General features: G+C 54.6%; 1 protein-coding gene across 1 annotated transcript; it reads left to right on the top strand.

Moving 5' to 3' along the window:
• The first annotated feature begins 3,825 nt into the window (after positions 1-3,825).
• Positions 3,826-13,931, top strand: REN (renin). The gene is made up of 9 exons (XM_006751421.3): positions 3,826-3,923; positions 6,937-7,087; positions 7,648-7,771; positions 8,375-8,493; positions 9,473-9,669; positions 11,875-12,015; positions 12,399-12,543; positions 12,801-12,899; positions 13,770-13,931. Exons 1-9 carry the CDS (start codon positions 3,826-3,828, stop codon positions 13,929-13,931), a joined length of 1,236 nt encoding a protein of 411 aa, XP_006751484.1.

Below are 13,931 nucleotides of genomic sequence, written 5' to 3'. Positions count from 1 at the left end.
ACTGGCTTCCTATGAAGGCGTGATCTCCAGCCATTAAATGTCCTCCTTCCTCCCAGAAACCCTCTCAGTTTCCCTAGTCAGCTCCTTCTCACTTTCTATAACTATCTCAAACCTCCTCCGTGTCCCTCATGCCTCCAAACCCCATCCGTCCCCAAATTTCGGCAGAGGTCCTTTCTCCCTGCTTGTCTGAGAAGGTAGCAGTCACTGCACAGAAAGGCCCTCAGCTTCCAGGACCTGGCAGGTTAGTGACTGCGGGCACGTGCCCTGCCTGCCCGTCTTCCTCACTCCCACCCGCTCAGGGGCTTTACGGTGGTGATTATCCCTCCTCTCCACCGAGTCCTTTCTAGGCCTTTAAATATACAACTCCCTCCCACCATTCGAAAGGAAGGAGGGAGAGGGGCAGGCCAGGGAAAGGAGACAGAAACCCCCTCACCTGGTCCTCATTCTCCTCCAGCCATTACTTCTTCCTCCTTCATTATCCCCATCTTCTCAAAACAGCGGCCTCTGCTATATCACCTTCATCTCCCTATTTCCCGTCACTCCTCCACCATCCCTGTCTGGATTCCCATCCCTCTGCATTACCAAAACCACTCCCATTAACAGCCCCCATGGCCACCTGTCTACATTTTAACCCAAGTCTTGCCTGACCTTGGAGCGGCACCAACCATTGCTCACTATCCCTCCTTTAAAAAAAAAAAAAAGATTTTATTTATTTATTTGACAGAGGGAGAGAGACACAACGAGAGAGGGAACACAAGCAGGGGGAGTGAGAGAGGGAGAAGCAGGCTTCCCGCGGAGCAGGGAGCCCGATGCGGGGCTTGATCCCAGGACCCCCGGGATTATGACCTGAGCCGAAGGCAGACGCCCAACGACTGAGCCACCCAGGTGCCCCTCACTATCCCTCCTTAAGGGCTCTCCTCGTTCAAGGACACCTAATGGTTTCCTTCTGCCTTTCTGTCCTCCTCTTTGTGGTCTCCTGTGCAGGCTCTTCTTCCACCGCTGACCCATGAAAGCTGGAGTCTGAGGCTTCCTGGCTCTTTGCTTTGCCCCTGGCTAATTTTATTCGCATCTGTGACATTAATGAGCAACTGCAAATAACACATAAATCTTTCACCCATGTCCACATGTGCACCTGCCATTTCATGTCATACCTGGGACAGTTCTTTTTTTTTTCTCCCCACCCCCCTTCCACCTGGGATATTTCAAAGGAACCCCACACTCAACAGGTCCTCAAACTCATAGTCTTCCCAGACCTCTTTCCCTTCTGGAATCCTGATTCTCTTCCCCTCCACCCTCAGTATCACCTCCCTCTCCCTCACTCCCCATATCCCGTCCATCACCCAATTTTATTTCCTGAATTTTTCTCAAAGCCATCGAATCTTTTTTTTATCTCCACCATGCCCACCTCCCCTGGTCCAACCTAGTTCTGTGGCTGTGGCTAATTGGCATATGCCACATGATTCTGGACCATTCTAAAGTCCCTGCTAAGCCACACTGTAGCTACCATGTCTTTGCAAAACACATCTGGTTACATCATCATTCCTTTCTTCACCTGTTTACCCCTTGTGCTCTTCAGGTAGACAGAGTATGGAGCTCAAGAACTTTTGTGGTTTGATACTCGAGTCAAATGTGTGATGAGTTCCGGGACATACCACCTAAGCTTACAGGCTGACTGTGTCACTTATTGTCAGTGTGACCCTTGGCAAGTTCCTTTCTGAATCCTCCCGTATCTGTTTCCTCATCTATAAAATGGAATAATAAGGGAACCACCTCCTGCGGTTTGTTAATGAGAGTTGAATGCATTAGGCACTGAGGATGGCATCTGGCACATAATAAGCATTCAGCAAGCATTCGCTCTTCCCACCCTCTGCCTACCATCTCATCTCTTGCTCTACTTCCTCTGCTCTCTGTCTAGCCACGCTGGCTTTCTTTTGGCCCTTATTCTCATCGTGCTTCCTCTCACCACAGGGCCTTTGCACATGCTGCCCATATCGGGACTCCATTTCTTTCCCTCTCCAGCTATTCATTGCCTGCCTACGTGGCCTTCAGATCACAACTCAAGTGTTGTTTCTTTGGAGATGCCTTCCTGGAGCCCCCTAACTTACTGGTCATCATCATTATTTTACATTTATGTTGTGATGATAATCTAACTCTCCTACACATGTGGGATCCACGAGAGTGGAAATGTTATTTATTTTTGTCACCTTTGCAATACCAGCGTCTAGAAAAGCATCTGACAAATAATAAATGCTCGATGAATGTTATCTAATGAAGAGCACCAAGACCTATAGGAATGCTTAATAAATATTCTTTCAATCTGCCAAGACAGATCCCCAACTCTGAGGGGTTTAAAAAAGTTTACCCCTGCCCCCAGATATTTCCCTCAGTGCCAGCCACAGTGCCTGAAAATTCTCCGATAAGAGTCTACACCAGGAAACACCAGATCCTCCCATCATTTGGTGAGAGTGTTAAAATCTCAGAGGACCAAACATATTCATTAGCCAACACATTAGTAACAGAGATTAGCTCCTCTAAGTCTTCTGTTTTTTCCTTTTAAGTAGGCTCCACAACCAAAGTGGGGCTTGAACACACCACCCTGAGATCAAGGGTCAGATGCTCTACCAACTCTACCGAGCCGCACCAGCACCCCATCTCCTCTAAGTCTTCACTGCTCCCAGCTGGTGCAGAGAGCAGCAAAGAACAGAACACTAGAGTGTCTGGCACCCTCAGGGCCATCCAGCCCTGTCTCGTGCTACAGATTTAGGGACTGAGGCCCAGAGAGGGGAAGAGAGGGGCCCAACGTCACATAGCAAGTTCGTGGTAGAGTCAAAACCAGAACCCAGGTCCCCGACAATGAGCCCAGAGCCAGTTCCCCAGTTCACTCATTTGATAAGTGCTAAGCACCCCTTTGGGCAAGAGGCAGACACACGTCTACAGAGGTAACTCTGATAGGGGACAGCTGAGGTCCGTGCTCTCCTGGAAGGGCTCGCTTCGCTCAGTGGAAGCCCACAGCAGAAGGCAGTCAGTTCCAGGCTGAATCGGGGCCTGCTGCCTGGAGCAGGTGGTGGGTGATATTTGAAATGCACGTGGAAGAATGAGCAGGGAGCAGCCGGGAGAAGACATTGGAGGCTGAATAAATAGCACCAATCCTGGGATTTAGGGGCCAGGTGTGTGTACGGACAGCTGGCCCAGACTGTAAACTGCAAGGAAAAGGGAAGGCGGCAGAGACAGGGCCTGGAAGGGACTCAGGGCCAAGCTGGAAGGGAAGGAGGAGTTGGGAGACCAGACCCAGGGGCCCCAGGTCTGGCTCTCCCACGAAAGAGTCACCCAGGTTCCAGAAGGGAACTGAGGCGCAGCATGGGAGAGGCCAGTCGGGGACACAGCCAGGGTTAATGTAGAGGATGGAGCTTGAAGGCTATGGAGGGGGGAGTCTGGCTGGGAGGTGGGAAACCTAGGTTTTGTGCCTGTCTGGGCCCTGACCGTGTTCCTGAACACGGCCGTTTCTCATCAGCCTCTGCCCAGTCAGGGGTCGCAGGGCCAGGCCGAGGTGGGGTCGCTGGTGTCACGGGGCACAGTATTGCTTTCCCACAGCCCTTCTTCCCCTGGTTCCTCGGCTCTGCGTCGAACCCTGGTCACCCTTCACCCACCTAGCCCCATCCCCTGGGGGGATTTATTACTGGCTGCCCTCCATCTGCCCCAGGATCATAAATCCGGGCAGAGCAAAATCACGACCATCCCAAGTGCGGAGCGCATAAAAGGAGAAGGGCTCTGGGAGCCGCAAGGCTTCAGGGGATCCCAGAGAGAGCCGAGCACCCAGGCCTAACCATGGACCAAAGGAGCAGAACGCCTCGCTGGGGACTCCTGCTGGTGCTCTGGGGTGCCTGCGTCCGCGGTCTCCCTGCAGACACTGGCGCCTTTGGACGGTAACTCAGGCTGCGAGGGTGGCGGGGGCACGGGGGTTCCCACCTTCCTGACACCCCTGGCTTCCAGATAGGGGGCGTCATCCAGTCTCCACGACCAGCTGGGCAGGGAGGTGCGTCCCATTCAGAGAGGTGACTCGCCAGTGTCCTACGGTCAATAGCGGCACACGACCCGGGCCGAAAAGCCATGTCATCTGATCTCTGCCCAAAGCTTTTGCTCCTGCTCAGCTCACCAGGCGAGGCACTGCGGAGACGATTAAGACCTAGCCCTTGTTCTCAAGGAGCTCACAGCCTAATTATGAAGGAGGGGGTGCTATGGGGAAGCCTACCAGGGAAGAACAATATATATAGTGGTTGGATACAAGCCTTCTAGAGTTACATTGTCTTGGTTTAAATCCTGCCCCAGCAGCAGACCTGACTAGCTCTGAAAGCTCGGCCAAGTTACTTAACCTCTCAAGGGCTCCGTTTATCGTTCTTAAAACAGATAATAACAGCACCTACTTCACAGATCTGCTTTGAAGATTTAATGAGATAACGTATGTAAAGCTCTCAGCGTGATGCCAACATGCAGTAAAAACCAGCGGGTGTTAGTCCTACAGGCTGCATCCTCACCCGTGTTAAAAGAAAGGCTTAAGGCAGCCCAGAGGAGGGAGGAGGAAGACCGAACTAGCACCCCCATCCAGGGCCAGGCCCTGTGGGAACTGGACTCTTTAAGTTCACTAGGTTCATTAAGGCTATAGAGGGGGGAGAAGAAGGACAATGAGGACCTCGAGGAGAAAGGGTTTCAGGTGGGGAGGGCAGGGGGAACCAGAAGACCTCAAGGTAAAAAGACAGGGTGGGGTGTTAGGTTTTTTTAAAGATCTCACCTTTAAGGAATCTCTACAGCCCACATGGGGCTTGAACTCACAACTCTGAGATCAAGAGTCACATGTTCTAAAGACTAAGCCAGCCAGGTGCCCGGAAGAGGATAGGTTTCAACAATGGTTATAGTTGCTAAGCCTGTAAAATGCCTAGGATTTCACAGGATCTTTCCACGCATCTCAGAACCTCTTCCCAACAACCCAGCAGTCCCATTTTACAGGTGAGGACCCCCGACGCTCAGGGAGGTCACGTGTGAGAGGCTCCCAGAAGGTAACTGCTCGGGTAGGGGTGTGGGGTGAGAGTGTGCCTGGGCGCAGCCCCCACCCCCCACCCCCAGGGTAAAGGCAGAGCAAGGTAAAAACATTCTCCCTTGATCTCTTTAAGAAGAAAAGAAGAAGGGGTTGGGCCAGGAGTGGAGAAAGAGGCTTTTGAAATACAAAATGTTACCACCTACTATGTGCGCAGTGCCGTGCAAGGTACTTTGGGAGATCTGAACACAGGACCCCATTCTCAGGGTGCTTTCCTAGCCTCTTGCACACACACTTCCCATTTATTGAGCAGTGGGCAGCTTGTTTGATCTGCACATTGATTTCATAGAGGAGCTCATGGGGGCTCACAAAAGGCCTGGAGAGGTCAGGTAAGTTGATCCGAATCACACAGTAATAAGGAATTTAAGCATGTGCCCACAACTGCTGTGTCCTCACCACCGGACAGCACCACGTCCATGAGCATGAGGCTGTGCGTGCGGTGCCGGCTGGGAGCGCCCCAGGGAAGATGAAGCAGGGGCCCAAGCCGAAGTGGGGTGTGGGGGGAAGGGACTTTCTGAAAGGAGAATGGTAAAAGTAAAGGTCCAGAGCAGAGGCTGTTCAGGGTAAGTGGTAGAGAATGCACCCTCTTTGGTATCAGGCCTTCTCTGCCCCTCCATTTTCCTGTCTGTAAAATGGGAATAATCACCCACCCCAATGGATGGCTGAGAATAAGATCATAATTGTGAAACTGCTTTGTGAACAGTAAACGGTAACATGACTATGACAAGTCATGTCCATTAAGATAGGACCCTGGCTGGCAGGAAAGCTGCACTGGGGTCCGTGGGCACGATGGGGTCCGGGAGTGCTGGGTGTGAGCAGGAAAGGACACTATAAGTAGGCGAGCAGCTAGAAAGGAAGACAGTTTCCCCATAAATTGGGCTGCAACCCCGGGACCCCCTGGCCAACAGCTAGGGACACACCCCACCCCCAAGGCTTCCTTGAAGAGCCTTCACATGGGAGCCCTGGGGACGCTCTCTGGGGAACATGACTAGACACACTGTTTTGAATCCAAGCTCCATCCTTTCTGAGTCACCATATCCCTGCGAACCTCTGCTTCCTCATCATAGAGGGAGGACAACGATGGCTCCGTAGGGGCGAGTGTGGTGTTTGGCGCTCACCAGGGGGCAGCTTGGTCTGCTTTACCCCCACCCCCAGTGTCTTTAATTCTGTCTCCCGAAGGTGAGAGGCAGGTGTTAGGGAAAGAAGCTGAAGGACTGGGACTCAGGCTCAAGAAGGCACATCTTTCCAAGGGAAGGGGGCACAGGCCCTCCGGGGATGCTGGCTGCTCTCCCCACCCCACCCCCCGCTCCTGCCCGCAGCCCAGGCCCGGCATCCGGAGCCCCGGCAGGCTGCTGTGGGTGCCTGCTGCCACCTACAGGCCTCCCGCGGCACTGCCTCCCCCTGCCCAGCCTTGAGGGGAGCGCGCCAGTCATCCTCTTAGAGGGGATGTCATTGCTGGGTGTCCTCCTTGGGCTCCCCGCCTGCTGGAGCTCCCTGAAGGCAGCGGTGATCTTTAGCTTTCTATCTCTAGCATCCAGGGCAGTGCGGGCAGAGAGTAAGTGTTCGGCATGTAACTATGGCATGAGAGAAGGAACGCACGAACGGCTTTGTAGTGACAGGGATCAAAATCAGACAGCAGAAGGAAGTGCATTGAGGATTATTTAATTCCAGTGCAGTTGGCTTGAGGAGGCTTGCAAATTCTCCTTGAGAGGCCTTAGAGCACAAGAGCAATGCTTCGGTGTCTGGGCGAGGTTAGGGAGAGTTGTACTAGAAGCTTCGGGGACCCCACCATTAATATGGGGGAGTGCAGAGCTCTTCTGGTTTTTCCCTCCTTCACCCTGGACCAGGATCTTCCTCAAGAAAATGCCCTCCATCCGGGAAAGCCTGAAGGAGCGAGGCGTGGATGTGGCCAGGCTTGGTGCTGAGTGGAGCCAGTTCGCCAAGAGATTCTCCTTTGGCAACAGCACCTCCCCCGTGGTCCTCACCAACTACCTGGATGTGAGTGCCCGGCTGGGGCCTTGCTCCTCCATCTCCTTTCTCTCTTGGGCCCAAGGCTTTCTGTGCTCTTTCCACACTGTCTCTGACAGAGTTGCTGAGACACACTAAGCAACCTATAAAATTCCCATTTCAGAGCTGGGAAGGCAGAAGCACAGAGGGCAGAAAGGAGCCCAGAGGCAGAGTTAGGTTGGGAACGCAGGAATCCAGGCTCTGGGCCTCGAGCTGAGGTGTCCCTGGTGGGCAGGACGGGTACGTGACCTCAGGGGCAGGTTTCTGTGACCGGGCAACGCACAGCTTGACTGCTGATCATGTCAGTAGCCCCTCTAGAGGTGGGGCACCTCCCCGTTTCATTTTCAGTATTTTTACTTTGCCCTCTTGTCTCACTTCCTGGGAAGTCCGAAGATGGTGCTCAGCCTTCCACCCAGGCCCTGCCAGAACATGGAAACCCAGAGAGGCTGTGCGATCTACCCCATCTCACCCCCAGTGCCAGAGCGGGTATCAGGCAAAACCACAAGGCTCCTAAGCCCCTTCAGCTGCCTCTTTCCTCCCCCCGCCCACAGACCCAGTACTATGGCGAGATCAGCATTGGCACCCCACCCCAGACCTTCAAAGTCATCTTTGACACGGGCTCGGCCAACCTCTGGGTGCCCTCCACCAAGTGCAGCCCTCTCTACATGGCCTGTGGTAAGCCCCCCGTCTCTGCACAGCCTGTGGTCCCTCTCCCCCAGCCCCCTCCACGCCTGGCCAGTCCTGCCTCACACTCTGTGCCACCATCAGAGCTATCTCCTCTCTGCCCCTGTTCCCACTGTCCCCAAGAGGAGAGACGAAAATGTCTCCCATTTTCCTGATATGACCACCAAGGGAAAATGGCAAGCAGGAAGCGTCCCCAGCCCACCCACAAGGCCATTTCTCCCCTTTCCTGAGATTGGGAGAGGACTGAATTCTCAGACCCACCCAGGCACTTAGGGTCTCCTACCCCTTTCCTTAGTCAACAACCTCTTAGTGACTGCTTACTGGGACCAGAATCTTTTCTTCATCCCTGTATTAGAAATTACTTTGAAATGCTTCATTTGAGACAAAATTCTCACAGATAATGGACACCTGACAGGGGCCCAAGAAACACAGTCCTTGATTGATGAAACACATTTTCAAGCCTCCAGCCTCAGGGCCACCCCACCCCTGCACCTAAGCCCTCAACCACCAGGACCATACGCCCAAGGCACCTTCCTCCGAGCCCCCCTGCCCAGGCCTCTCTTGGACAGACCTGAGCCTATGTCCCTCTGCCAGAGATTCACAGCCTCTATGACTCCTCGGAATCCTCCAGCTACATGGAGAATGGGACAGCATTCACCATCCACTATGGAACTGGGAAGGTCAAAGGCTTCCTGAGCCAGGACATGGTGACTGTAAGTGGGAGTGCCCCAGGTCATCTGACCCCTGCCCTTCCTGTCCCCAAACATCTTCTGCCACTTGAGGGCCCATACTTAAGGAGGGTACAGTTCAGCCCACCTTGGAGCCTGGGGAGGGGAGGAACCCTGCCCCGCCGCCTGCCACAGGCTGGTGACGCAAAGCTGCAGTGCCTGGGACACAGCAAACCTGAGCTCCTGGCTCCACGCTGGGTGATTTATGGAGCCTTTTACATTGAGCTCACGGGAGAGCTCGTCCTGAGCCCTGTAGCCTGCAGTCGGCTAACCTGCCTGAGGTCACCCAGCTCTGACTGGGCTCTTCTTAACCAGAGCCCAGACTGAAATCAGGGTCCGAGGCAGGGTCAGCGGTACTGGTGACATTAGGGTCAGAGTTAGTTTTAGGGTCAGGCATAGGTTTTAAGGTCACAGCTGAGGTTAAAGTTTGAAGGACTAAGGCCAGGACTTGGTTTTCTTTTTCATTTGGTTTGCACCTGACTCTCTCATTCTGGGGTTTCCCCAGCTTCTGTCAGAGTTATGGCAGGGGTACACGTGGAATGCAAGAGCAAATCAGTAGGACTCCTTACCCTCCCCTTGTCTGTGAAACCGGGGGAGAAAGCCTGGCTGGGCTGAAGAAATCCTTACCCACAGTGGGGCTGGGGAACGGAGGCCCAGTCCTGCCTGTGTAGAAGCTGGGCCCCTGGGGAGGCGTGTGGGAGCTCCTGGAGCCTTTTCTGTTACTTCCTGGCAGTCCTGGCCTCTCAGCCTCTGCCCCTCCCAGTCCCAGGGCAGCCCCGGTTCTCTCTGGACCCCCACCGCCTGCATGAGTATTAGAAGAGAGGATATGTGGTGTGGGGGGGGTGGAGATTGATGAAATGGTCTCATCCCAAATCGCTGCACCCTAGGGCATGTGGGCCCTAGACTAGACCCTGGGCAGGAATGGGGCAGTAGGCTTGGTCTCCTCTGGTCCTTCCTCCCACAGGTGGGCGGCATCACAGTGACACAGACGTTTGGAGAGGTCACAGAGCTGCCCCTGATTCCCTTCATGCTGGCCAAGTTTGATGGGGTTCTGGGCATGGGCTTCCCCGCACAGGCTGTTGGCGGGGTCACCCCCGTCTTTGATCATATCCTCTCCCAGGGGGTGCTAAAGGAGGATGTCTTCTCTGTCTACTACAGCAGGTGAGCCTGGGACTCGAGGGGCCGAGGCGGGGGGTGGGGGGCGTGGGGCAGCGGGGGAGAGGCAGGAGAGCTGGGAGAGCAGGAGGAGAGTTGGGACCGGAATTTTGATGTGTTCACGATTAAGTGGTATTCAGTCCATATGCAGAGCTCCACTACCCAGTATGGAAACCATCACTTACATTTAAATTAATTAAAATTTTTTTAAAATTCAATTCCTGAGTCACACTAGCCACATTTCAAGTGCTCAGCAGCCACATAACTAGTGGCTACATACTGGGTAGTAGAAATATAGAACATTTCCATCATTATAGAAAGTTCTATTAGCACTGCTCTAGAACAAGACGACAATGCAGGGGGCGGTAATGGAACGTAAAGCATTACTGTGAGGGGCCCATGACCCGCTCACACAGAAAGCTGACTTCATTCATTCATTAATGCCTTCATTTATTTGCTCCCTCATTGATTCAACAAATATTGGGTGCTTATGTGCCAAGCACAGTGGGAGGTTCTGGGGTGCAGCCATGAACACGGTGTACAAGACAGAGTCCCTTCACTCACAGAGCCTACGGTCTGGAAGGAAGACAAGAAACATCACAACATGATGAGCAGCAACAGGGAGCAGGGGCGCTGAACCCCATAGGTGTCTGGGTTGAGCTTATGTGGAGTTCAACCAGCCTGGGGGAAGCCCTTGTCAGCTGCTGAGCAGGCTGTAATCTGCCCCAGGCTGCTGGGTTTGGAAAGACAGTAAGAGCTAGACACGAGGGATCCTAAGGGAAGGAACATAAGGCTAGTGGAGGGGAGGGTCAGGGCGCAGAGAAATCATACAGGTAAAAGGGAGAAAAGAAAATGCAAGGCATTGAGCAAAGGCCACCAATGGGCCCTGTATCCGGGGCAGTCTCTGACAGAGTTTTTAGAGGTGGAGCATGGCCAGATGACCAGCAGTTGAGAGGTAGATGTGGGTGTCAGGAGGTGAGGGCAGATGTAGAATGCCCTGAGAGATTCGACAGGGAAGGAAATGTCAGGAAGGGGGTGCAGGTGGAGATGCAGGGAGAAGCAGAGAGGAGGGTGGGTGTTTGGAAATGCTAGGGGAGGCCCGAGCTTGCTTGTAGGTGGAGGAAGAAGCCAATGGAAAGCGAGAGATTGAAACTGTGGAAGAAAGGAGAAGATCCTTGAGGGCACAGGAGCCTGGAGGCCACGGGAGGGAGGAGAATCCCACAGGCGGGAAGAAGAAGGGCCTTGTTGAGAAGAGGGCCTGCCTCTTCCTTGACCCTGGGACAAGGAGGAGGGAACCTCAGAGGGATCTTGCAGTGTTGGGAGCAGGGCTGAGGTGGCTGGTGTGTGCATACATGCCTCTGAACGAGGGCGGTGACGTGCGCGTGCCCGCAGAGCGTGTGCCAAACCCCCACGCGCACGGATGCTGGAGAGCCCCATCCCGCACATGCACAGGGGAAACCAGCCCCCCAGGGTAGGCCCTGAGCTGGGGGAGGTGTTGTGCAGCAGGGAGGAGAGGAAGGTAAGGGGGTCAGCTGTGGAAGGGGCACCGGGAGCCTGGCTCCGCTCACCCCACCCACCCCTTGCGTGACTTCAGGCAAGTGACTTCACCTAAAAGGTAAAAAGAGGGCATAATACCCACCCTGCCCAAGAAGAGGCTGGTAAGGCTCAGTGGAAACATAGGCCTCCTCTCTGCTGTGTCTCTTTCCTCTGCAGAAATTCCAAGTAAGGAGCTGAGCCCCCGCCCCCACATGGCCCTGACCCTCCTGAACATCGGGTCCAGATTCACTTACACCACCACCAAGTCCAACTCGCCTCTGCACGCCCAGGCTCTGCCCGATGCCGAAGTTGTCCACCCCTCCTTTCAGTTTGCCTCCTGCCGCTTACCCACCCTCACCCCACAGGTCCCCAAGAGCCCCCCCACCCATGCATTTGCTCAACCTGCAGCTCCCCAAACCCAAGTGAGGGTGTGGCCAACTCTCATCTTGCCTTCTACTCACTGTCCTTGTGCCGGATCCTTCTCTGTGGGGATGCTCGATTGGGTGCAGCTGAACCCTCTGGTTGGGTTTGGGGAGGGGCAAGAAAGGTGGAGAAGTGGTGTTCCTGCAGCTTCCCAGCCCTGCCACCCTTCCCGCCTTCCTCTGCCCCACGCTGTCCCCTTGCCCAACTTCCCTTGTTGCTGGGGTGCTGGGTCTCCAGGTTATGGGTCTTCAGGAGCTCTGATCTTTCCTCTAGGGATTCCCACTTGCTCGGAGGAGAGCTTGTCTTGGGAGGCAGCGACCCCCAGTATTACCAAGGGAATTTCCACTACGTGAGCGTCACCCAGACTGGCTCCTGGCAGATCAAAATGAAAGGGTCAGGAACCCTTAACTCTCCCCGCTCTCCAAAAATGCTGCTGCTGGGGGTGGGGGTGGGAAGGGGCAGCCTTACCATCTTGTACTCTCTCCTGAGGCACAGCCAACATTTACTCTCTGAGCTCTCTGTCCAGGGCTGGGGAACATGGAGATACGAAGAGCAGAGGGGAGGGAGTCCACTGACAGGAGGCTGTGGGTCACCAGGCCACGTGCTGGGGGAGGGGACAGCACCTTTCCTCCCCCAGCGCACGCCTTCCCATCCTCCAGTGCATCCCAGGACCACCAGCATGGCCTCCTGTCACCGCCTCATTCAGGGAAGCTATGCAGCCTGGTGGTGTCCCATCAGCCTGCTGTCTGTCTGACGCTCCCACTGGCCTCCCCCAGGGTGTCTGTGAGGTCAGCCACCGTGGTCTGTGAGGAGGGCTGCATGGTAGTGGTTGATACTGGTGCATCGTACATCTCGGGTCCCACCAGCTCCCTGAGACTGCTCATGGACACCCTGGGGGCCAAGGAGCTGAGCACAAATGAAGTAAGAAGCTGGGGGAGTGGGGGCACCAGAAGCGGGGGAGCACCACCTGGTTTGGGTCCCAGAATTACCCCAGAAGCTGTAGGTCCCAAATGGGGCCATTCTGGGCCTTCCCCTCCTCTCCTCTCACCCTTCCCATGTGTGGCTTATCCCCCAGAGGGGGTAGGCCATGTGCCCAGCCCCCTCCATCAGAGGGGTCCAGCCACAGGCTGCTGGGGGACTTTCTGCACTCAACAGGGCTCCCTCTGCCTTCCCCTCAGTATGTCGTGAACTGTAACCAGGTGCCTACACTCCCCGACATCTCCTTCCACCTTGGAGGCAGAGCTTACACACTTACCAGCGCAGACTACGTGTTACGGGTGAGGCTCCAAGCTGCCCCTCAACAATAGGGAGGACAGGTGGGCAGGGGCCCTCTAAAAGGGGCCAGGCCTTATGCCACATCAGTGGTTCTCAAACTTAGCTACATGTTAGAGTCACCTGGAAGCTTTAAAAATCCCAGTAACAAGGGGCACCTGGGTGGTGCAGTTGGTTAAGTGTCTGACTCTTGGTTTCGGCTTGGGGCCATGATCTCAGGGTCATGATCTTGGGGTTGTGAGATCAAGCCCTGCATCAGGCGCCACACTGAGCATAGAGTCTGCTTGAGATTCTCCTTCCCTCTCCCTCTGCCCCTCTGTCTTGTGTGTGCACGCACACACACACTCTCTCTCTCATAAATAAGTAAATCAATAAGTAAGTCCTTAAAAAATCCCAGTAACAGCCACATCCCATACCTATTAAATCAGAACCTCCGGGGGTGGAGCCTGGGCATCAGTGTTTTTTTCACAACTCCCCAGAGGAGTCCAACGTGCAGCCAAGTTTGGGAATCACTGTGTTCATCCCCTTGTCTCCATCTTCTTGGCAACTGCCCCCAGTAATGCTATGCTCCTCTACTCTTATCCCCCTTTTATACTCAATAGACTAAGGGCAGCTAAATAACTTGCCTAGGGTCAGAAGTTCTGCCAGACTGTAAGCTCTTGAAGGTAGCACTGTGCCTGATGCATTGTTTGCCCAGTGTCTAGCTCAGTACCTGCATCCAGGAGGGTGCATGATGGGTTGAGAGGGCAAGAGAGGCCGGAGGGGTTGGGGGAGGAAGGGGGGGTGTTGCTGAGGATAGCTGCTGGGATCAGGCAAGGGGAAAGGGGAAAAGTAATGTGGCGGGCAGTGGGGGAAACCCGCTTGCTTCCTGTCAGGATCCCTATGGCAACGATGACCTGTGCACCCTGGCCCTCCATGGTCTGGATGTCCCACCGCCCACCGGGCCTGTCTGGGTCCTGGGGGCCAGCTTCATCCGCAAGTTCTACACGGAGTTTGACCGGCGTAACAATCGCGTTGGCTTTGCCCTGGCCCGCTGA

This window comes from Leptonychotes weddellii, chromosome 6, assembly GCF_054177405.1.
Source record: "Leptonychotes weddellii isolate Sample4059 chromosome 6, ASM5417740v2, whole genome shotgun sequence".
Classification (NCBI taxonomy): domain Eukaryota; kingdom Metazoa; phylum Chordata; class Mammalia; order Carnivora; family Phocidae; genus Leptonychotes; species Leptonychotes weddellii.
The sequence above is the reverse complement of the archived record's forward strand: the minus strand, read 5'-3'. Positions and strand labels throughout refer to the sequence as shown.

Bases quoted from the DNA above. Each gene is read 5' to 3' on its own strand.
- REN (XM_006751421.3), top strand. From the start codon at position 3,826: ATGGACCAAAGGAGCAGAACGCCTCGCTGGGGACTCCTGCTGGTGCTC. The intron at 8,494-9,472 runs GTAAGTGGGAGT...TTCCTCCCACAG, and splicing joins TGAGCCAGGACATGGTGACT to GTGGGCGGCATCACAGTGAC. The intron at 12,016-12,398 runs GTCAGGAACCCT...GGCCTCCCCCAG, and splicing joins TGGCAGATCAAAATGAAAGG to GGTGTCTGTGAGGTCAGCCA.